At 50.6% G+C, this 21,497-nt stretch overlaps 1 protein-coding gene across 1 annotated transcript; it reads right to left on the bottom strand.

Annotated features, from left to right (window-relative positions):
• Positions 1-1,725: 1,725 nt before the first annotated feature.
• On the bottom strand, positions 1,726-21,497 carry CDR2L (cerebellar degeneration related protein 2 like). The gene is made up of 5 exons (XM_085077718.1): positions 20,946-21,497; positions 8,577-8,689; positions 7,074-7,222; positions 6,035-6,199; positions 1,726-4,510 (listed from the first exon to the last, which is right to left on the bottom strand). Exons 1-5 carry the CDS (start codon positions 21,022-21,024, stop codon positions 3,625-3,627), a joined length of 1,392 nt encoding a protein of 463 aa, XP_084933844.1. The 5' UTR covers positions 21,025-21,497; the 3' UTR covers positions 1,726-3,624.

Below are 21,497 nucleotides of genomic sequence, written 5' to 3'. Positions count from 1 at the left end.
GTCACACAGGTGAAGCCAGACCAGTCTAAAAAGACATTTGTCTGGTTTTGCTTCATTCCTACACTGTGTTGGTCCACAGAGCCTTGGTAAAAAGCTGGGTGATCTCTGCTTGGATGGTTGGAAATGCTCTCCCTGTCAGGCAGGCCTGGGGATGGCAAGGTCTGACTTTGCTGTGAGCCAAGGAGATCCAAACCTTTGACTTTCCAGCTGGAGAAATGAACTGCTTTGTCATTGATCCTGGCTGAGGGAGCCACCTCAGCCTGTTTGGTGGTCACTGGTGAGCAAGGGCTGTCAGGAGCCCTCCCAGAAACCCAAGGGAAAGGCAGAGGTGTCCAAGGATCTGGTTGCTCCTTGTGTGAGCCAGGCACAGGGCTGTTAATGTAGGAGCAAACAAGGCTTTGAGGGACCTTCCAGAAGGTCTCAGCTTCCATGAGGGAAGATGCTGAATCCTTCCTGTGGCAGCTTGAGCTTGTAAACCCCTTGAATTTGTGCTTCAAGTGGCCTCTCTCAGTTTATAACAACAGGTGCACTTCTGAGGGGTTATTCAGACTGGTGGTACAGTGGGAAGCCAGACCAGATCTGATGGAACTGCATGTCTAAATGCCATCTTTCAAATTCAGCGTGAAACCAGATTGTTGACAAGCTGTGCCCTTATTGATCTCAATGCTGAGAGCTGAATAGGGTAATTGATTTTGCCAAATTCTGAAATTAGGAAGTATTTCCTGTTGCATCATGCTTTTCCTCATACATTTTAATTGCATGCAGCAATTTTCCTTTCTTTCATAACCATGGGGGTGTGCTGTTAAGTAGCTGCTGCTGTCTATTACACCATTTCTCTGGCAGAGTGGTTGCTCAGCACTCTCTTGTCCCCTCTTAGTGGAGATGTGTAGCTTTCCCGGGTGTTCCAAAAACAATTGGAAAAGTTTAGATCAAAGGTGGCACCAAAGGCCAGAAGATACTTATTTTCTCCTCCTTTGATCACTAAAAGCCTCACTTAAGGCAGGACTCAAGTGACTCTGACTCACACAGTCAATCAGGACGTGTATATATGGCCACTAATATTTTTGGATGCAGAAAAAAATTGCCTTCAGCACTTTGCTGAACACGCCGCTGATACACGGCAGCTGTGCTTTTGTCAAGCCAAGTACTAATATCATGTTACTTACATCAGTCGTTTTTGGATTTGTGGTTTGCAAAAAAAGCCGAAAGAAAAATAGGATTTGAATTGGGAGCTTAGAAATTGTGTGGTTTTACAGAGACTTCCGAGCTGACAAAAGAGGGGTTTTATCGCGTGGCAAGTGTTGGCAGTCCAAGTGAACAAAAATGTGTGTTATATAAATAATGCAGCAGAATAGTTCAGCATTTTCTCTTTCCTTTCTGCAAGGGTGCCTGAAGCACTTTCTTGACCCAAATTGTACATGAAAATCAAAGAATTAACTCTTCTGCTGTTCTTAAAAGTAAAAAGAGCTGTGAGAGCTATGAGGAAACTGGTGTTTCTTTGTATTCAAGAGAAGAATAGAGCATTTAAAAATATATTTAATGTGTTGTGCACTTAACTGTGATGCTGATCCACTGGGATTGTTTAAAACAGAAAGTGAGGGTAATTCCCTTCCCACACCTTTGCAGCACCAGCTGACTGCAGGGCAAACACTGCCTGGCTTAAACCAACACTGCTACAAGTGCCAAGTTAACGGGTGGTGAACGCTCCCAGGAAATCAACAATGCTTCTCTTGCTCTTGTAGTTCATTTTTATTTATTTTATTTTATTAGACAACTGCTTTCCATTATAAATAAATAAGGCATGAAGGTTCTCCATACTGTTACAGAGCTGGTAGCCACAGCCGTGCGTGCAGCTCCTGATGTGTCTGGGGCCATGGGGCACCTGGAAATGCAGAGCGTGGAAGAGCGGAGCAGTTGGTGGTTTTGAGGAGGAGACCTCTGGAGCAGGGGTGGTTTGGGCATCCCACTCCTGCCAACTTACCTCTGTGGTACTCAGCTTAACAAAACAGGGCGTTTTGGGGGGGTATTTCTGCATTAATTCCATGGGGAGTGAAAGAAAGGTCGCTCCTTGTAGCATCAAAGCCCTGGACTCGGGGGATAATTCCATTTGAACAGTCTTCCCCTTCCAAAGCCACAATCTCATTTATTTATCTCAATGTTGCGAAAGTCGCAGCTGTTGACCCAACATTTTGGGATGTAAGCTGGTGAAAAGAGAATCCAGATGTAGCTGATGGTTTCTTCAGGCGGGTACAGAGTAGTTTGCTTACACTGAACTGCTGGGTTTTGTGGCTCAATGCTCAGGGTGTTGCCTAAGCTGTAATGAGATGCTGCTTCTCAGCCTAAAACATATCTGACCATGCAAGGTCATCATCTAGTTCATGAAAACTGGAAACTGGTGATTCCTGAGACTGCAGTGGCCTTTTGGCTGTGTGTTTGCATGTCTGTGGAAGCAAAAGTGAGGAGATTTCAGTGCTGGAAAGGGAATTGGAACATGAGAGGCGACAGTGTCTCAGCCAAGAAAGATTATTTTCAGCAGGAAGCTGAAATCTGTCCTCATGGCTGGGGAGATGTTTGGAGCAGGAGTGAGGGGTGATGTGTGATCCATGCTACTGCCAGGGCCAGACTCCTAACCGGGGAGATGCTGCATCCCCTGGCTTGCATGCACATCCCTGGGAGTCAGTTTTGTAAGCCCATGCAAGCTGTTTCTGAGGAATTTGCTACGACGGGACAATGACAACCTCTTGAAGAGCACAGCACAGAGAGCTGGTACCCAGACTGTGAGATGAAAGCGTGTCTCTGATATTGTAATAGCACTTCTTGTCTCGCTAGGGGAAGGCCCTGGGCACTGAGTTCCTACCAGGCACGGTGCTTCACCTGGGCTGAATTTCCAGGGCAGACTTAGAGCAAGCAAATCCCATATGCCTGCAAGGTCTGGAGACTGTGGACTGAAACACTGAGCGATGCTGATGGAGATGGAACAATCAGTTTTATGTTTCTCTTCAAGTTTTTCCAGTTGCAATGAGCTTGCATTGTAAAGAGCTGAAAAACCTGACTGATTAGAGAATGGCTTAAATAGCAAGACCATAGTGCCCTTTGGGGAAGGCAGAGACAGAAGTCTCTTGGGTTCAAGCGTAGGTTCTTAGCCATAAAACTGAACTGGAGGACTGAGCTGCTGTGCTGGGGCAGGCCCCAAAGTTCTGATGGCTTTTTGTTTTACTTTGAGATGCTGTGCTCCAGCTGTGGCAGGAGGCTGGAGGACATCCAGGCTTTTGCTTGCAGGTAACTGGGCTGTAGGTAGGACAAGCTGAAAAGGGGTGGAGGGGGGGAAATCGGTTTCTTTCTTTTCCATGGTGGGGTTTACATTGCTGTTGTGATGTCTGGCAGCGGCAGTAACTCATGCAGAGATCCGTCATGTGGTTTCTGAAATCCTCTAACTACAATGTACAATTGTCCCAACGAGTTGTCCAGAGCCCAAGCTTAAAAAAGTGACTTGGGTCCCTGTGACGTTCTCTCGCTTGCAGACCTCTCGAACCTTCAAAGCAGAGGGGCCACGTGGCGTTTCCTGGGGCTCAAGAGAAGACGTGGCCATTGCAATTGCACGTGGGAGCTGCGGAGAGCCAGGGCTCATTTGCTGCTCTTGTTTTTCACCTTTGTGGCGTTGATGTCCGCTTTTGTTTTCTGGATGCGGGAGAATATCTCCTTAAAAAGAGCCTTGTACTCGGGCTGGCTCTGCTCCAGCCGCTTGTCCACAGCCTCCACGTGTTTGCTGATGGTCTTCTCCATGGTTTTTCGCTCTTCCAGCTCGTGCCCCTCTCCTCGGAAGTCCCTGAAGGAGCTGTCGCGGGAGATGGGCCGGGAGGTCTGGACGCCCGTGTGGCGCACGCTGTCCTTGTGCTGCCGGCACTTGCTGAGGAGCTCCTCGTACTTCTCCAGCAGGGCGTGGTACTGCTCGTCCACCTCGCGCAGGATCGACATGCCCCGCTTGCGCACGTTGTTGGCGTGCAGCGTGTAGTTGCCCTCGTGCCGGCTCACGGCGTCCTTGGTCACGATGGCGTTCAGCGCCGTGTCGCTGCAGCTTTTCCGCACGGGGTGGTTTGGGGAAGGGGTCATGGACGTCCCGTGGCTTTTCCCTCCCTCCTCCTCGGACAGGTCGATGTAATCTGCTTCTGGGGCGTTGTTCAGCGGCTCGAGGAGGGCTTCAGACAGGTTGTCCTCTCTGCTGAGCAGGTATTTCTTGACCTGTTTCATCTGCTGCAGCTCCAGGAGCTCTGCCTCCAGCTCCTTGATGCGCAGTTTGCAGTTCTCCATCTCGCACACCCGCTGCTCCAGGTCTGAGTATTCCTGGATAACCGAGGTGTACTCACGCTCCACCCGCTCCTTCCGCTGCTTCTCCTGGTTCACCTGGGACCTCAGTGAGTTCACCATGGCTTGGAGACGCTCGTTCTCCCTCTCCAGTGGCTTCTGGTTGAATTCTGTGGAAGAGCTGTGGACCTGGAATGCGTCCTCATACCTGAAAAAGGAGAAAGATCCTTAAGAAAGTCTGACCCTTGTGTGATTTGTCCTATGACAGTCCCATGAGGGATTTGTGTTTTATTGTCATGTAAGCAATTCTACTGATGTCCAAAAAGGACATGAGCTTGTGGAGTAAGATGTGTCTCCTCCATGTGCCAGGAAACCACATGGTGTGGCTGGAGCTCTTCTGGACACAGAGACAAATTTCTGTCCAGAGAACCTGCAGTTTTATTAGACAGGAGTAACAAAAGACAGGAGGGAAATGAGACCCTAAAAGGTAAAAGACACATCAGGTTCACAGACAAGCCACCAGTGTTGCCATGGAGCAAGAATGAGCATTCAATGAGCTGAAAGTAGGTGGCTTTTGCTTTTTCCTGGTAGAGTTCATCAGCTGCTCTCTGCACCATGGACTTCACCAGTTACTCACTGCATATGGCAACAACCCCATATCCACCCAGCCAAAACCCAGAAGCACATGTGCTGCTGCCTGTGCAGCCCTGTGTCTGGGAAGTGCTCTGGAGGGAGTGGGGCAAGATTTATACAGCAAGGCGGCAGAGATTTTTGATAGAGTTGCCCCTTCTTCATTGCCTGGGAAGTAACAACAAGCACTTCCCCCTTCCCTCATGTTGCTGTCAGGAATTCGGGTTTTCCTCCTCAGTGAAGTGTCCGTGGCATCCTGTTTGTTTAGAACAGATTGGAAAAGTGCAAGCTCCATGGCTTCCCCTGGGAGGCACGGCTGTGGTGGGGGGTATTGAACAGATTTCAAGGCACTGAAGGGCAGCCTGACCTTCAGAGCCAACTGTGGAGCTGCAAGTGGACCCGAAGCCCTGTGGCATGGGGGGAGAGTGGGACTGGGGGACTGGGGGAAAAAGAACTACAGAGATATTAAGTGGATTTTGCTGGAGGTTAGGTTCTGGCCTCATAAACATCCCCACTGCTGCTGCAGTGAAAGTGTCTTTGGTTCATATCCTCTGGCAGAGGATGCTTTCAGTAACAAAGTTTATTGATTGCTTATCTATTTAAAGAAGCCTCTATTGTGGACAAAGCTGAGCAAGAAATGCCCTCACGAGGTCACTGAATTAACACAGTGGCCGTGTTTTGAGGAGGATTAAGGCTGCAGTAGGGCTGGAGGTGTTTATACAGCACTTGGCAGCACGTGGTGGATCCGGGTGTGTGACTGCTGCTCCTGGGGAGTTCTGGAGTCACACAGCACAAAATGCACCATCTCAACTGGTTGCAGTGAGCCAGAGGTGCTGGTGCTGTGCTGGAAGGCAGCTGGAAAGGGAAGATAGGCTGGGCTGGTTTGGGAAGTATCTCTGTGCTGGGACCATGAAGGCTCTGCTTTGCCAACACCACCTCAGGCAAGTGGGTTGGTGAGAGGAACATTCCCCCTTCAGCTCCAGCCGTGAGTTTCAGGCTCTGATGCCCAGCCTCGATGTCTGAGGGGTTTCTGTGCACCCCCACTGCCTCCCCTGTTTGTGGGGAGCAGCTTGGAGGGGTTGCCAAAGCCAGGGCTCCGTACCTGGGGCTGGAGCACAGCTCCTTGAGGCAGGGGAAGGTGTGGATGGTTCGGCGCCGCTCCCTCTTCTCCCGCCGGATGCGGAGCTGCTCCAAGCTCCGCATTTCCTCCACCTGCTTCTGCAGCTCCTCCACCTGGTTCTGCAGCCCCTCGATCGTTTCTGTCAAGCTGCAGAGAGAGGAGGGAGCACAGGTGAGGAGTCTGGTGCTACAGGTTCCCAAAAGGTGGTTTTTCCTACAGAGAGAGCCAGTCTAGGGAAGTGCTTCCAGTTTCTAGCACTTGCTTTTTGTTAGTCTTTCTCTGTGTGGTCACTCTCAAATGGGGATGGTTGTAAAAAAGGGACAGGGGGATTGATTTGAGTCCTTCTGTCCTCAAATCAGTTGGCTGAAACAGAAAACTCTAGGACATAAGCACTATCCTGGAATATCTCTGCACTGAAAACAAGCATCTCTTCCTCTTGTTTATCTTACAGAGAAACACAGAGACTGGGCAGAGATTTTGTTTTGTTCTGTCTGCGGATAGTTTGCTATCTGCTAAGAAATTCCTCCTCCACACAGTTGTTTGCAAACGATGCTGCATTGCAAGGACATGGCGTAGGGGGTTCTTTCTGGGGATAACCTTGATCATGGGCTTATTTTAAGAAAGAAATATTATTGATAAACTGGTTTTTCAGCATGGACTAGCCGGGGTTTCACAAGATGCTGGATCTGTGCCTGGTGTTTCTGCTGGGCTGTGTGCTGGGGATCTCCCTGATAGGATTATGTGCCTCTTCTTCAAGAAAACTCATCTGAGGAGAGGCTGCTGTGCCTCTCTCCAGGCAGCTTCAGACACTCCTTCATCCATCCCTCATCCCAGAGATGTCTGTGTTGTGGCTGACCCCTGCTAACCAACATTACTGCAACACACTTGTGTTGTGAATAGCTGCAAAACTGAGCTGATATGATAAGAGAATGGCTTAAATAGCAAGGACAGGCTGCACTTTGGGGCAGAGGAAAGGTGAGCTGAAGGCTCTTGGATCTTGAAGATCCAGAGGAGGCTGTACCACTGGATCTTCTGTTGGGAAGTCTTGCTTTCCAGCACCAGCTTCTGGTTAGCCAGTTCCAGGTCCCTTGCTGTCAGGTCCAGCTGCTCGTAGACCTTCGCGTGCTGTTCGTTCATCTGCCGCAGCATCTCCAGTTGCTTGGTCAGGTACTGCAAGGAAAAGTGAAGCATGAGCACTCCACATCAAAATCCAGGTTGTTTCACAGGCAGATATTCCTACAGCCTTTGCTTCCTCTGACAATGTGTTCTGTGGCTCTGCCTGATTGAAGCCTCTTCCACAGATGAAATACTCACCCCACCCTGTGCACTGTAAATAGTTTTGTGTCTAAAAGACTATTGAACTTCCCCTGCCCTCTGTGAAGGGCACAAACCTCAATCTCTCTCTATTCAGCTGCTTTTTTATGCCCAGTATCAAAGAAAGTTGATATCCCTGGGACTGAAAGTTGATTGAAATTGGCCACTTGGTTACTGGATCACCTGACAGATGGATTGCAGAAGCTGTGTTTCCTTGGGAATTCAGGCTGAAACTCTGAGTCTGCAAAATATGAGGAGACCTGCGGTTTCTGTGGATTTGCACACCCTTTTCTGTAAGTCTGCCACTGCAAAATCTTATCTTGGAAAGACTGGGAGAGGGGCATCTACCTAGGTGCTCATTCTCAGCTGGGACCAGATTCCAGATCCTATGGTGGATGTGCTTCTGACAGGCTGCTGGAGGGGGGATGGCTAAATCCATCCACCAGTTCCCTCAAACATCAGCTGTCTGATCCCTGCAGCATCATGTGCTGCTCTTGTGAACTTGCAGCCCTCCTCTGCCCTGTGTCCTTTTAAATCATGGGGTATCCAATCTTTTCTAACTCACAGATCCCTAGAAGGTTTCCAGTGGATGAAAACCCTCCCAGGCACAGCAGGTTTAAGCCTCTAAGATCAGTTCTGTGAGCTCTTAGAAATACTGCCCTGACCCCACAGGATGCTTGAAATGGGGGTTTAGATTGCAGCTCTTGAAGAAAGAGCTATTTTATGCGTCTAACAAAGGGGGCTGTGTTATGGGGGTGCCGAGGGGCCAGCTGGGAACAAATGCAATTCTGAATCACTGGGATCAAGAGAAAGCTGCAGCAGAGCAAAGACAAACGAGTGTGAAGGCTGGCGGATGTGCAGGGGAAGACCAAACGTGACCCAGATGCAGCCTGGCGCCAAAATCTGATGCCAAAATTTGGTGTGCACATCTGGGCAGGGAGTGAGGGTGTGAGAAGAGGGAAAATGCCAGTTATTGGGGGAAAGAGACCCTCCCCAGGGCTGGGATGAGCTTGAACAGACTTTAATCCATCCTGCTTCAGGCAGTTACAGAAGATACTTGAACTTTCATGCCCCATGGCACATCCCTGCCTCCCTGCTGGCATCTGAGCTGCTGGCACTGGTGGAAATGCCCCTTTCCCACCTTCACCCTTAGGTGACAGCAGTGGCCCAGCAGCCCCTGTCCCCACTCCTGTCCCAGCTGTGCCCCTACCTCGATCTCTTGCACTTGCTCCTCGTTGGTGGCATACATCTGCTGCAGGGAATCCTCCAGCTCTTTGTTTCGCTCCAGCAGTGTCTTCCCCAGCTCTGCAGCCAAGTGCAAGTCTGAAAAGCAGAGGGACAAAGCTGCTGCACTTCCCGTGGCTCCATGGCAGGATGTGGTGGGATCTCCCCCCTCAAAAAAGGATCCCACAGCAAGCAAAGCAGCACATTTTTCATGGCACTGGTTTTACTGGCACGTTTTGACCTGATGCACGCTCACAGGACATACAAGATCTGGCCTCTTGTCTAGCTGGGCTGCAGGAGCAAGGGGAGGCTGAGCTCAGGACTCTGCAGCTCCTCCATGCAACGAGGATTTGGTGCTTTGCTGGCTACGAAACCCTCCTGCACTCCCTGCACACTGTAACCAGGATCAGCCCAGGGTCTGGGCTGTGGCAGGTGCTCAGCACCTCCATCCCCTATCACTGAGAAGGGCTCAGCACCCTCAGAATAGAGCAAGGGTTGGTAAAGCCCTGCAGGGCCTTGGGGATGCTCTGTAAATTATGTTATTATCTCTAACGAAGGGAGTGCCTTGCCTTCCCTGTCAGCCTCCATCCATCACCTGCTAATAAACTGACAGGAGTAATAAAACCCCGCGTGGCCTGAGGGGGCTGCAGGCACCTCCCAGATGTGCCACCCTGGCAGCTCCGCAGCAGCTGAGTCTGAGGCTCTTTCCTTGGGGCAGCTCCAGGGCAAGGACAAACTGCTTTGTGTTCACTCTCTGCCACCTCTGGATGCCCTTAGGAAGCTACTGAAATAGTTGGACTTCAGGAGAAGTGCAGGGGGAAAGTAGATGTTGACAGTGTGGTCAGTTTAAAATGCTGGTTTTGCTGCTGTTGGATTAAGAAAAAGCCCCTAGGGCCTGTGAATCCTGTGTTGGCCAAAGTTTGGGCACACAGGTGATGCTATTTGTGGGGCTGGGATGTCACAGCTGGCTTTGAGAACAGCCCTTTGCTTTCACAGGAATTGGCTGTCTTATTAAAGCTTCACTATGAGCACGTGGGTTTTCTTCTCCCTAGTGCTTCTAGAGGTGAGTTAACAGCTCTTTGGATGGCAGAGTGAAAATCTGACCTTAAACCTTCCACAAGGTAAGGAGACGGGTCCTGGTGTGTGTTATTGCTCTTTCTCTCTCCAGTGTGGTTATTATGCAGCTGTAGGTAATTAAGGAGTGACAATCCTGCAGGGTGTGAGGGGACCTGGATCCTCTGTCCTGGCATTTTCTCAGCCTGTTGTAACTCTCCTCTCTGGTCTGTATCTCATGATGTGTTTTGCTAAGGCTCTGCCAGGGCTGCGAGCTGCTGTAACTTCCTCCAGTGGTTCATTTGGCCATGCAGTTGATTGGGAAAAGGAGGCTCTTGGTCACTAAAACAAGAAGAAGGGTAACCAGGACTCCTGGGATGTATTCTGAGCCTGGGGAAGCTCTGACCTCTCACATATCACAAAATGAAGCTCACACTGGCCTTGGACACGAATGCTTGCCAGGAGGTGAGCTACAGTGCTGTCAGTGCTTGGGATGGGGCTTTCCTGATGGATAATGCTGTGCTGTGGGATGTCCTGATGTGTTATTAGTTTGTGTGATGGCTGTGTTTCTTTCTGCTGGCTCCCAGATGTGGTGCTGCCAACAGCTGCTCAGTGTGTCCTCGAATCTCCCCTTTGCCATGGGAATGTGTTCTCCAGCTGTGCCCTGCATTGCAGGGTGTTATTATTAAAAGGGCTGTGACCTTTTTAATTATAATCCTCATCATTGCACAGTGACCCAGTCTGAGAGCCGCAGCTCTCCCCGCAATCAAGTTATTGGCACGTTTCCCCATGGACAGACCTCCTCCACCTCTTTGGTTTTTTTCAAGCACCAAATTTCCCTAGTTTATAAAGTGCCCTTGGGAGACCTGAGTGTTTGCTACACCAGCTGGGGCTGGGGGAACAGCCAGATGCCGGCGGAGATGAAGGATAATTTGTGCCTTTAAGCTGCTTGGGGCTGTGTTTAATGTCAGCACCACCTTGCCAGAGTCAGTGTTGTTGCTGGAGAGTGGCACCTTGGAAATCACAGCCCTGGCAGCAAGCAGGGACCTGATGTGGAGGTGTGTAGTGAGAGGGGTCAGTGATGTGCTCCAGGTAATGAGTCAAGTGTGTCCCTGTCCCTGTGGATTACACCAGTGCTCTCCCACCATATGGCATCCAATTTAATCAGCTGGGGTTGAGTTAAGTGGATTAGGCAGTGCAAGATCCTGCATTGTAATTTAAAGGGCTCTGTCAGCAATAATTTAATGGGGGAAATGGGCAGTGTTTGGGGATGAGTGGGAAAAAGGAAAGAACAGGGCTGGGCTCTGAGGAGGAAATTGAGTCTTCGTTTCCATTTTGAGCATAAGGGCCTGGGAGACTGCAGCTTGAAGGACATGGGGGAATTGATTCTTTTAGTGTCTTTTAACTGCCTCAGCTGTCGTCACACACACTCCCTCACTCTCTGCCCGCCAGCCAAAGCATCCTTGGTAATCCTGTCTTATCCACCCCCTTGTTCCCAAGTCCTCTTCCCCACCTGTTGGTCCCCCCAGGCTGTGAGACTGTGGGGAGGGAGGAGATGCTGTATGGAAGTGCTTTAATGTCATCTTTAGACCAGATCCCTCTTGATCTTTGTACTAATTGTGGCTCTGCATGGGCTGGGGAAGCACACAGCTCCCCTCCACAGAGACCTCAGAAACCTGAGGCTCAATGTGAAATTCCACCAAGTTGTTTGGGGGTAAAAAAGAACTGACTAGGAATTCAGGGATTCTTTCTGCATAGTACTATGGTTTTCCCACAATTTTTTGTATTCGTCTTTGCTTCTCCGCTGTTAGATCAGCCAGCCAGTGCTGAAGGACTTGCCCTAATTTAGCAGATATGCTGATGCCTCCCTTCCCCCTCCCCTCTGGATGCAGGAGGAGAAGTAAAGTGCTGTGTGTCCACTCGATGTGCCCCATCCCTCCACATCCTGCCTGTGCTGAAAGCATCACTGTGAAATGGCCAATGTTCAGCTTCAAAAATGGGGTCTTGATGCTGCCAGATCCTATCAAGAGAGAACTGTGGATGCAAACTGTCCCAGGCAGCACCAGCTTGGTGCCCTCTGGCTCTCTGTACTGCAAGCACTGACGTGACCCTTCTAATTAACACCAGCCAAGGAGACACCCTGTGTCCCCAAACAAAGGGCTGTGCCTATGGAGCAGTGGAGGGAGGGATGGAGGCTGCATTTCCCTGAAAGCTTCCATGGGAAAGGCATCTGAGCACGGAGGGTGGGGATGAGAAGAGAGACCATATGGTGGGAAGGGAGAGGGAGTTGAATGCAAGCAGTGCTCAGTACAGGGGAGCATGGCTGGGCAGAACATCAAGGAGACACCATCCTGGAGCTGCAGAGATCAGCAGCAGCAGCCCAGCTATAATTCTGCTACCCCTGTGCCACTGAGGAAACTTGAAAAAAACCCATCCTGATCCAAAAGCTGTAGCAGGTTGCCTTTGATGGAAAGAGGCTGAGGGACAAACTGCAGGATATTCCCTCAACGGCAGCATCCTGTGGCAGTGCTGGCACAGGCGGATGTTCCCTGCATGGGGCTGCGGCAGAGCTGGGCACTTCCCCAGCCTTGCAACGAGGCTCAAAGAGGATTTGTAGCTGTTTCTGCCTTCCCAGTGCTGGCGTGCATCTGTTTGGGCAGAGCGCTCTGCCACAGCCCCCTCTCTGGAGGGACTTTTTCCCCCCAGCACCTCCTGGTTGTGACTTTGGAAGAGCATAAGCCTGGTGCTGGGCAGGTTTTGGCTGCTCTTGGCATGATGATGATCCGGTAGCTGTTCAGATGCTCCTCGTAAATGCGGCTTTCTGGAGGAAGCCACCATCTGGCGCAGCTGCTTTGGACTTTCCCCTGTCATCTCTCTTGCAGCAAGGGATTCTCATGTTTAGTCAGTGAGAGAACACACTGGGGATGCTGCACTTGGCTCCTCACCTTTAATAAACCAGCCCTGTCCTTGTCCTGCAAGGCCAGCAGCTTGCAGGGGCACAGAAGTCCTTTGCTGTCAGATGAGCAGCGGTTTATGGATTTGCAGGTCCCTTTCCACAGAGCATCTATAAAGGAATTACTTGTGGCCTCTTCCTAAATGTGGGGCTGTGGAAAGGGCTGCTCCTGTCCCGTGCTGCACATGGTGAATGCCTCTCCTGAAGAACAGGGAGGAGGGTGTGGAGGTCTCTGGAGGAAGCTCAGGGTGCTTGTAAGCTGATGGATGGGGTACATTGAGAGTTAAGAACTGATGTTTAATGCTGTTGACGTTTAATTTAATGGCATTTGCTGTCTGCTCCATTACACACGGGTACTTAAAGTCAAGGGTGGGTGCAATTATTCCTTTCAAAGTCTAAATGAATGATGCTATGCTGGTTTACCCCGGGGTAGGGTATACTTGCTACTCATTTATTTTCCTTCTTAGTTGAAAGGGATTGTGCTGTCTGGGTATATTACAATGAAGATCAGCTTTTGTGTATCACTTACTGCTGCTCCATGGCAGGTGATGGAGGCAATCTCTCTACTTGGCCTGTATTAGGCATTGCAATGGGACTTGCTGGGGTGCAGAGAAGCAAATGCCATCTGACATTTCACAAACAGCCTGGAAAAACCTTTTCAGCGTGCTCATTCCACAGAAGATAGTGTTTCCCAAGGCCAGGCAGAGCTTACAGAGAATCACCAGTGTTACTGCTGAGATGTGGATTCCCCATCCCTTTTACACTGGCATAACTCAAACATTGCCGCTCAGTTCAGCTTTGCACTGGGTGTTCTGTGGTTTTTTGGGAGGATCTGCCATTTTGGTGTAATGGGGTGTTCCAAAAAGGCAGGGCTTGCTTTGTAAAACAGCCTCAGTGAAGCAGGTGGGGAAAAGCCTCTCAGGGCTGGGGAGAGCAAAGGGGGTGCGTGAGTCCCTGGCAGCACAGCCTCCTCCTCCTTTCAAACTGTGGCTCTCACTGGGCTGAGCTGATGTTGGTCACACTGGCATTTTTGTTACCCTAATGAGATTTGCTGGATTTCCTGCTTGGTTTTTTCCTTCCTTTTCTTTCTCTTGTGTAATCTGTTATGTGCTCTCGTGCTGCCTTTGGCTTTGCAAATGTCCCTGGTGGGGGGAGCTCAGGTGGTGGCAGAGGGGTGTTTGGCAGGGGGTCAAGGCAAGCCCAGTGCACTGAGAACAGCTCTTTCCATGCTATCTTGAGCCCCCTGAGCAAAAGTGGCACCACCAAGGAGTGGAAATCCCTGACAAGGGGCTCAGGGACACACAGTACACAGTGTGTACTGTGCTGTGCTGCAGAGAAACCCTCCAGCTCTCTCAGCCCCTGCTGCTCCCTTCCTTGCCTTCTGTATTTTTCAGCTCTATTTGGTATTTTCTTTATCAGCTGTACTTTATCCTTCTCAGATGCCCACCAGACCTTTTAGATTTGATTCCTTTTCTTTCTGCCCTCTTACCATCCTGCACCCCAAATTCTCCCCTGTATATTAATACTTGAGACCCAGGATGTTCATCTCTGCTTATGGGCTGTGTGTCTATACAAACACACAGCAGCCCATCTCTGTGCCCACAGCCATCACTGTGCTTTTTGCCAAGTTGTTAGAGCATGAGAACACAGAGGATGTTATTAGACCATGGCTGAGGCCCCATCTGCGTCTTTTCCTTTTCTCTTATCTAAGCAGTCTCGGTGCCTGTGTTTGCCTTGTAGGCTAAAAGGGTTGAAAGAGCTCGGTGACTGGTGGCTCTGATAGTGCACCTGGATCAGAATGTCCTAAATAAATATATACAAGTGGAGCTATTGAAGAGAGGGATTGAAGAAAGAGGAGAGAGAAAGGCAGCCAGAGCTTTCCTGCCTGCACTCCTCCCCCGGGCAGCAAAGCTCCAACTAATTAATTATGTTGGGCTGCAGAAAACCGTGAATAAAGGCTTCTACTCTTTTAAAGCTAAAGACACAGGCATGTGGATGGCTGCCATGCGGCAGAACTCCTCTCCTCTGTGTATTTTGGGGGCAGGAGGTTGTAAATGACCCAGGATGGACAAGGAGGATGAGCACCAGGGCATTCAGCACAGCACTGTGCACGTGCAGAGCCCCGAGCAAAGGCGCCCTGCAAAGGACAGGTCACTGTGCTCACGTGGCAGGGGACAGTGCCCACAGCGCTGGGCTGCCATGACTGTGTCAGATCTCCTGCCCTGCTCCTACAACATATTCCCCTACTCTGCTGCAGATGCCCTTGCTCCCCTCTTGCTGGGGGAGGCAGGTGGATCCTGAGTGATTTGGACACTTGTGGAGCAACCATTCCTGCCCAACTGTCACTTTGCAGCTGCAGCAGCCCCCAAGACCCCTGCCAGCACTGCCACTGCTGGTTACTCCTGTTTGCTACCTCTTATGTCCAGAGGCAAGTACGTACAGAGATGTTTCTTCCACAGCCACGTGTTCCAGCTAAATGCAGAAACAGCCTGACCCTCTGCAGCAACACCAAAAACCTGCCCACCTCTTCTCTAGCAGCTCTTTTTCTTGGCTTTGAAGAAAAGTGTATCATCTTGCAGGGTGCTGCCCCATTAGTGCTCCATTCCCATCTGTTGCTGGGGAGTTTAGGAAGCTGTCTGGGTATGTTATATTAAGTAGAGCTGTTCCTCCAGGTGCCCAGCTCACCTGGCACAGGCTGGAGATGCTGCCCATGTGGGAACAGTGATCAGTACTGTTTGTGCAGCTGCACAGGGCTGTAACCTTCCAGTCTGGGTTTGCAGGGAAGGGGAGTGATGAAATACTTGATGTACTTTCAAAATGGTGTTATGTCCATTGCTAGTCCTGAGCAGGATGCAACACAATTCTTCTTTTGGGGGCCCAACATCCAAACCAGTGCCCCTGACACAGTTCTGCTGCAAAGACTTATGCTCATGGGATGTGTTGTGCTGCTCCTTGTTCTACCTCCTCCTGCAGGGACCAGTGCTTGGCCACCTCCCAGTTCAGGTTCCTTCCCAGGACTCAACACTTGCTTGTGGACCAAGAAAACTTGGAGGATGGCGTGACCATGTCCTTGCTCCAATTGCTGTTGCTGCAGCTGCATATTTGGAAAAGGCCAGCATGAACCTGGATATGACACACTCCAAGGTCTGAATTCTTCAGGCAGGAGGCAAAGGAACTGAGCAGGGCCAGGGCAGCTGCACAGCACATGGGATAGACTACTTCCCAGAAAGCTGCAGAGGAACAGGCTGTTTGAACCATTAGAACTGTCGCTTTTTGGAGAGATGGTTTATAACTGTTTGTTAAATACACATGGAAAAAACCCAAAAAACAAACTGTAACATAAAATCCCTTTGAAATTCCCAGCAGTGCAAAGAGCAGCAGTTGTGTAACATCTGGTCTCACTCCTCTGGGGTATTTTGTATTGGAGATATTTTCCTAAATTCTTGGCCCACATACCTGTTTTTGGGCAGATTAAGTAGAAGCTTTGGAAGTCCTGAAGATCTGTTTGGTGTGAGTGCACAGATCTGTTGGAGTGAGATGAGGTGGCAATTTAGCACTGTGCTGCTCTGGGAAAGCCTTTTGGGAGAGGAGATGGAGTGTGTGAGTGCAGGAGCAAGCAAGCCCTGTGTTATCCTGAGTGCTGGCGCAGCTTTTAGCAGGAGCAGGATGGGACCCTGGTGCTGTCACAGCCCTAAGTGGTTCCTGCCTGTCACACTGAGTCAGTGCATCTGCCCTGTCACCAGCCAGCAGTGGCTGGTACAGGAGTGAAGAAAGAGGATTGGAAAATGCTGGGGTGGGGGACAGGCTCCACGTGCAGGGTGTTAGTGGCTGGTGCCTTGGCTCCCAGTCCCTCGGGCTCAGAGCTGGCTGGGGAAAAACGTCCTTCAGGATCCAGACCATAAATCCTTCATGCATGGCCTTGCCAAGGAGAATTGCCACTGTTAGCTGATTGTTTCAGGATGGGAGATATGGAAAACTCTGATTTATTTTCTTTTTGTTTCTTGTTTTTCCCTTTTCCCTTTCCCCTTTCCAGCAGTTCCTCTAATTCTGCTCCCTCCCACAGTTGGAAGTATGTGCCTGGGCTCAGCAGATGTGGAGAGGAGCTTCTGGTCTTTAACTGAAAGTTGCTGTGTGGGGCTTTTTTGTGCCCCTTTTTCTTGCTGCCTTCATGTAACAGGGGAATTTTCACTCTAGGAAAATACATCTATATATAGTCTTTTTTTTCCCCCCCATTTTTGGAACCTCTCATCCCTTCCTCAGAATAACCTAACTGTCATCTTATTTCCCTGTCTCCTGTGACTTTTCTAGTCCCTCTTGTCATTCCTAAGCAGCTCAGCAATTAGTCACTGAAAACTTTCCACTTCCATAAGCTACCTGCTGTACTGCACTGCTAAATAAATAAGTGGCTCAGCTACTGCAGGCAAAGCTCTGCCCTTCTGGCTTGCCTCTGGGGAGGGAGGGAGGGGAGTTAACTGCTGTGCTCCTGGAGGATAGGCAAGGTGTGTGCCTTGTCCCTGGACTGCATCACAAGGGACAGAATTTGGAGTTTCACCAGCTCCCCTGTGCAGTGAATCCTTAGGGGAAGCTGACAGTGGGTTACAGCTCTCTGGACCACCCCATGTAGGCTGGATGGTGCAGGCAGGGGTGCAGCACTGATCCCCTGGGCTCACCCCAGTGCCAGGATCTGGTCACTGGAGCACTGGTGACACGGTGTCTTTACATGGATGAGTTAGGAGTGGTGCAAGCTCAGCACCTTGTGTCATTTTCCTTCTTAGCACACAAGCGATCAGATGCTTGGCAAGAGGAGGAGGAATTAAAAAAGATCCTTAAATCTGGAGACCTTTAGAGGTTACAGCCACAATGTCCTAAGCCTGCATTGCAGATGGTTTGGCCCAAAAGTTCCTGTGGCTGCCCAAGAGGACAATTGGTCTCACAGTGGCAATGAGGTGATGTGCTAGTTCCTGCACTTCCTCTGGTTCTGCTGCCTATCTCAGAGCAGTGAGAGGCTGTTTATTGACATGGGAGGGATCACCCCACACTTATAGAATCCTAGAATATGCTGAGTTGGAAGGGACCCATCACGATCATCAGGCCCAACTCCTGGCCCCATGCAGGACATGCCAAGAATCCCACCATGTGCCTTAGGCTGTGGTTAGATCCAGAGATCATAAGGGTGGCTTTGAGAAGCCTTCTCTTGGGCTGCACTCTGCTCTCTGGCTGAGACCTGAATGCTGGCAGGGGCATAGGGAGGCTGGGAAGATTAGGGAATGCAGTGGGATGACTGCAAGGAGGACTCATCTTGGGAGATTGCTGCGGGGGAGATGAAGGCTGGAAGTGGCTGGCAGAGCTGCTGGGTCTGTTTGGATCCAGATGCTATTGAGTTGGCACACAGCCCTCCCAAACACAAACGCTCCTGATGAACAGGAAAGGTGCCCCCACTTATCCGCAGCTCAGACTCTCTAATTTTAGCTCTTTCATTCTCTTGGGGTCTGGCTGCACGTAGGCCCTGTGCACGGGGTGTGATGCAACTGTAGCCACATCATCAGTTCTCAAAGGCTGGAAAAAGGTTCACCAGAATTGTATTCTGCTTTTAACCCTTAGTGGCACAGACTCCTCAGCCCATGGAAGGTGGCTAGACCAAAGCAGCACTGATATCTATTCATGCTCACAAAGCAATGAGCTAAGTCATGGTACCAGGGAATTTTTACTACATTCCTCAAGTCAGAAAGCCTTCCCAGAGGGAACATCATTACAAAGGAAACCTTGCAGGACATCACTGCTGTTCTCATGTCATTGCTGAGGGTTCTGGCTGGGATTTGTGTCTCTGCTTCTATGGACTAAGGCATCTTAGTACAATGGCTTGGGCCACAGAGTGTTACAGTGTGCAAGAAACAGGTAAAGGAATCTGAAATGCATTGGCTTCATCTGAACGAGGCTAGAAGGGCCTTATGGCTGGGGACCAGATCTTGCTGCTTCCAGGGCATGTGATGGATGCAGCCAGTGGCTGTGGGCTCTTTAGGGGGAAAAAGAGTGATTGGGGTTTATTTTCTAGAAAAAATTAGTTGCTCCAGCAAGGTGAAGCTCATGGAGGATGAGGAGGAAAGTAACAGGTGCTTGGTGTGGAGCTGGAGGCATGATTTCCACTCTGGTGCTAAAATGGTTAATTAACATAATCATCACAGAGCTCCCAGTTAAGCCATCTGTTGCTTAGCAAACAGTTTTGGATGTAAATGTAATAAATATTTGATGATGCTGTGAAATGACGATAAAGGCCCAGCAACCAACTGGTTCACAGAAGAACCTACTCTGCTCTCCTGGCTGAGATTGTTTCTTGTTTCTCCCACCCCTCACTCCTAAGGAATGGTCTTTAAGCCTCTGCTTTTGTCCTCTGCCCTCCCGGCGCTGCTGCCAGGCGTGGGTTTCTGTGCGACCCTGGGCTCTTGGCATGCCAATCCTCTTAGTAACGCCTCTAATCATGCCATGCTGGATGTCTTGTGCTGCACTTCCATCCCCCATTCCCAAACCAACAGCTCCAGGGCTGTGCCTCCACCAAAGACCTCTGGGTGTCATGCAAAGGCACAGTGGATGTGGACAAAGTGTAGCACTGTCCTTCGTGATGCTTTGTGCATCATGCAAATTAATTACGGTTGTAATTACCCCGTAGGACCTTTCCACTTGGCTGATTTCAGTTAAAGCCTTCCCCCATCTCTTCTTCTGAGTTTGTGCAAGCCTGTGCAGCCCCTATTCATATACAGGAGGCTGCAAACCCACAGCTGGGCTTTGTTTTGGGTCTGTGTTTTTTTCCAGTTCTGTATGTGCACAAAAGTGGAGCCCGTCCCCAGCATCCATCCATCATTTGGAGACAGTCATTCTGCATTTAGGCTGCTGGGACAGAGCTGGGAACCTGGCCTGCAGTGGGAAGGTGCTTTTATTGTTGTGAGACAGTTGTACAGTGCCAGTGCTGACTCATGAACCTGACACCAGGGACAGCGTTAGGCTAAAAATCAATTGGTCCCACACTGTTCAACACTCCCTACATTCATCCCTAGTTCTGCTGTTCCTCAGCCTGCATCCCGCCCCTGGACCAGTGCCCAGGCCCCTTGTGAGCCATGGGAAGACGTCACCCAGAAATGTGAATTTCTGAGCATTCAAAGGCTGCACTGTTTATCCAGCTGATAGCTCCATCTCTGTGCTCTTGGCTTCGTTTGAGTGTTGTGTTTCAAAGAACAGGGCCCAGTATCCCACTGCTTCCTGTTAATTGAGAAATTGGGGTTAAAGCCCAGCTGTGACAACCCCTGGGGGACTGGTTATCATTCCTTGCTGGGCCCCTCTCCTACGGCTGAAGTTGTATAAACTTCAAATCATGACATAATGTGCTGGAGCGATGGTGGGCTGAGGCACTGCAGCTGGACTGCACATCCCTGCTGACAGTCAGCTGGGAAAAGCAAATATAAAACTGTACCTATAGTGCAGTGTGCCGGAGGGGAACTGTGTTTAGGTAGGAATGAGCTTTTGCTATGCATTGGCAAATCAGTTCAGTTCATTCCTGGGCCACTGGCCTGAAATGGGACTCCTTCCAGTTATTTACTTACTGCGTGTTGACTCAAAATATTAAGATTAAAAAAAAAAATTAAAAAAGCCCCAAATACAGGCACCAAGTGTCCAGCCTTAGGATAAACATTCCATTGAACTACGTACAGTTACTTCAAAGCAAACTACACAAGTGAACGTTTATCTTCTAACAAGGCTATTTTTGCTGTTTGAAACTTGGCCTTGATTTTTTTTTTCTTCTCCTCCCCTATTTCTCCCGGTTTTATGGCTGATTGGAAAAATCTCCAGAAGTAATTAGGTGACTAAGAAGCTGAAGATCCCTTTGGATTTGGGCTTGGATAGCAAAAGCTTTTGAGAGAGACTTTCAGCACCCTCAGCAATACATTATTTCCCATGTGCTAATTTCTAACTAATGTGCCCGGTAACTCTACCTTGGACTGCTCTGAAATAAAAGCAGTGTCATAACTATCCCTGTTCGATTCTGCCTGCAGCAAGTTTTTTGGGGAACCAGCTTCCTTGGAGATATAGCACAACAAATTATTTAACGCCCGGGTGATCAGGACAGCCTTGGGCTCCCTGCCTCTATCCATCGGCTTTAAACTTTCCTCGGCCAGGACAGTGGATTGGAGCAGCAGAGCCAGGATTTGCCGCTGCAGGACGAGGTGCTGGCTTTGCCAACCATGTAGGAGTCCAGAGAGAAGGTATCCCACCCTCCCGTCCCCGGGTTTGCCCGTTTTCTTGCCCGCGCATCCCCTGGCCCGCCATCCCTGGCAGCTTGCCGGGTACCCCCATCCTTACCCTGCTCCAGGTCCTGCTGGTCGTACCAGGGCTCCTCTTCCTCGCTCTGAAACTCCTCCATCCTGTCGGCGCTCAGCATTTAGCACCAGCGGCCCGGGGAGACGCGCAGCATCCGCCGAAGGGGACCCCGCTGCCGCCGAACCGCGGAGCGGGATGGATGCGGGGATGCGGAGAGGGATGCGGGCGGGGATGCGGCCTCGGTGCCCCGGCCGGGCCGGGAAGGAGGGGGTGGCACGACGTGGCAGCCGGTGCCTGGCCGCTGCCCCGGCTCTGCGTGCCCGGGGGGGCGGCTTCCTCCTGCCTCCAGGGCCGGGGAGGGCTCCGGAGGGGGGGATGCAGCGGGGACGTGGCGGCCGGGGCGGGGGGGCACGGCTTGCACAGGGCTGGGGGATGCACAAAGGAAGGAAGAGGGCCCGGCGCAGCCAGGCAGATCCTCGCTCCGCAGCTCGGTGGGGACCTCTAGCATGGAAATGCTGCAAGGAAAACCGGCGAGAGGGAAGGGGGAGGCGAGGCGAGGCCGGCCTCCTTCGCCTCCTCCTCTCCGCCTCCTCC

Source organism: Lichenostomus cassidix, chromosome 18 (assembly GCF_008360975.1).
Source record: "Lichenostomus cassidix isolate B80296 chromosome 18, HeHo_3.0, whole genome shotgun sequence".
Taxonomy (NCBI): domain Eukaryota; kingdom Metazoa; phylum Chordata; class Aves; order Passeriformes; family Meliphagidae; genus Lichenostomus; species Lichenostomus cassidix.
This window is presented reverse-complemented; position numbering and strand designations above follow the sequence as displayed.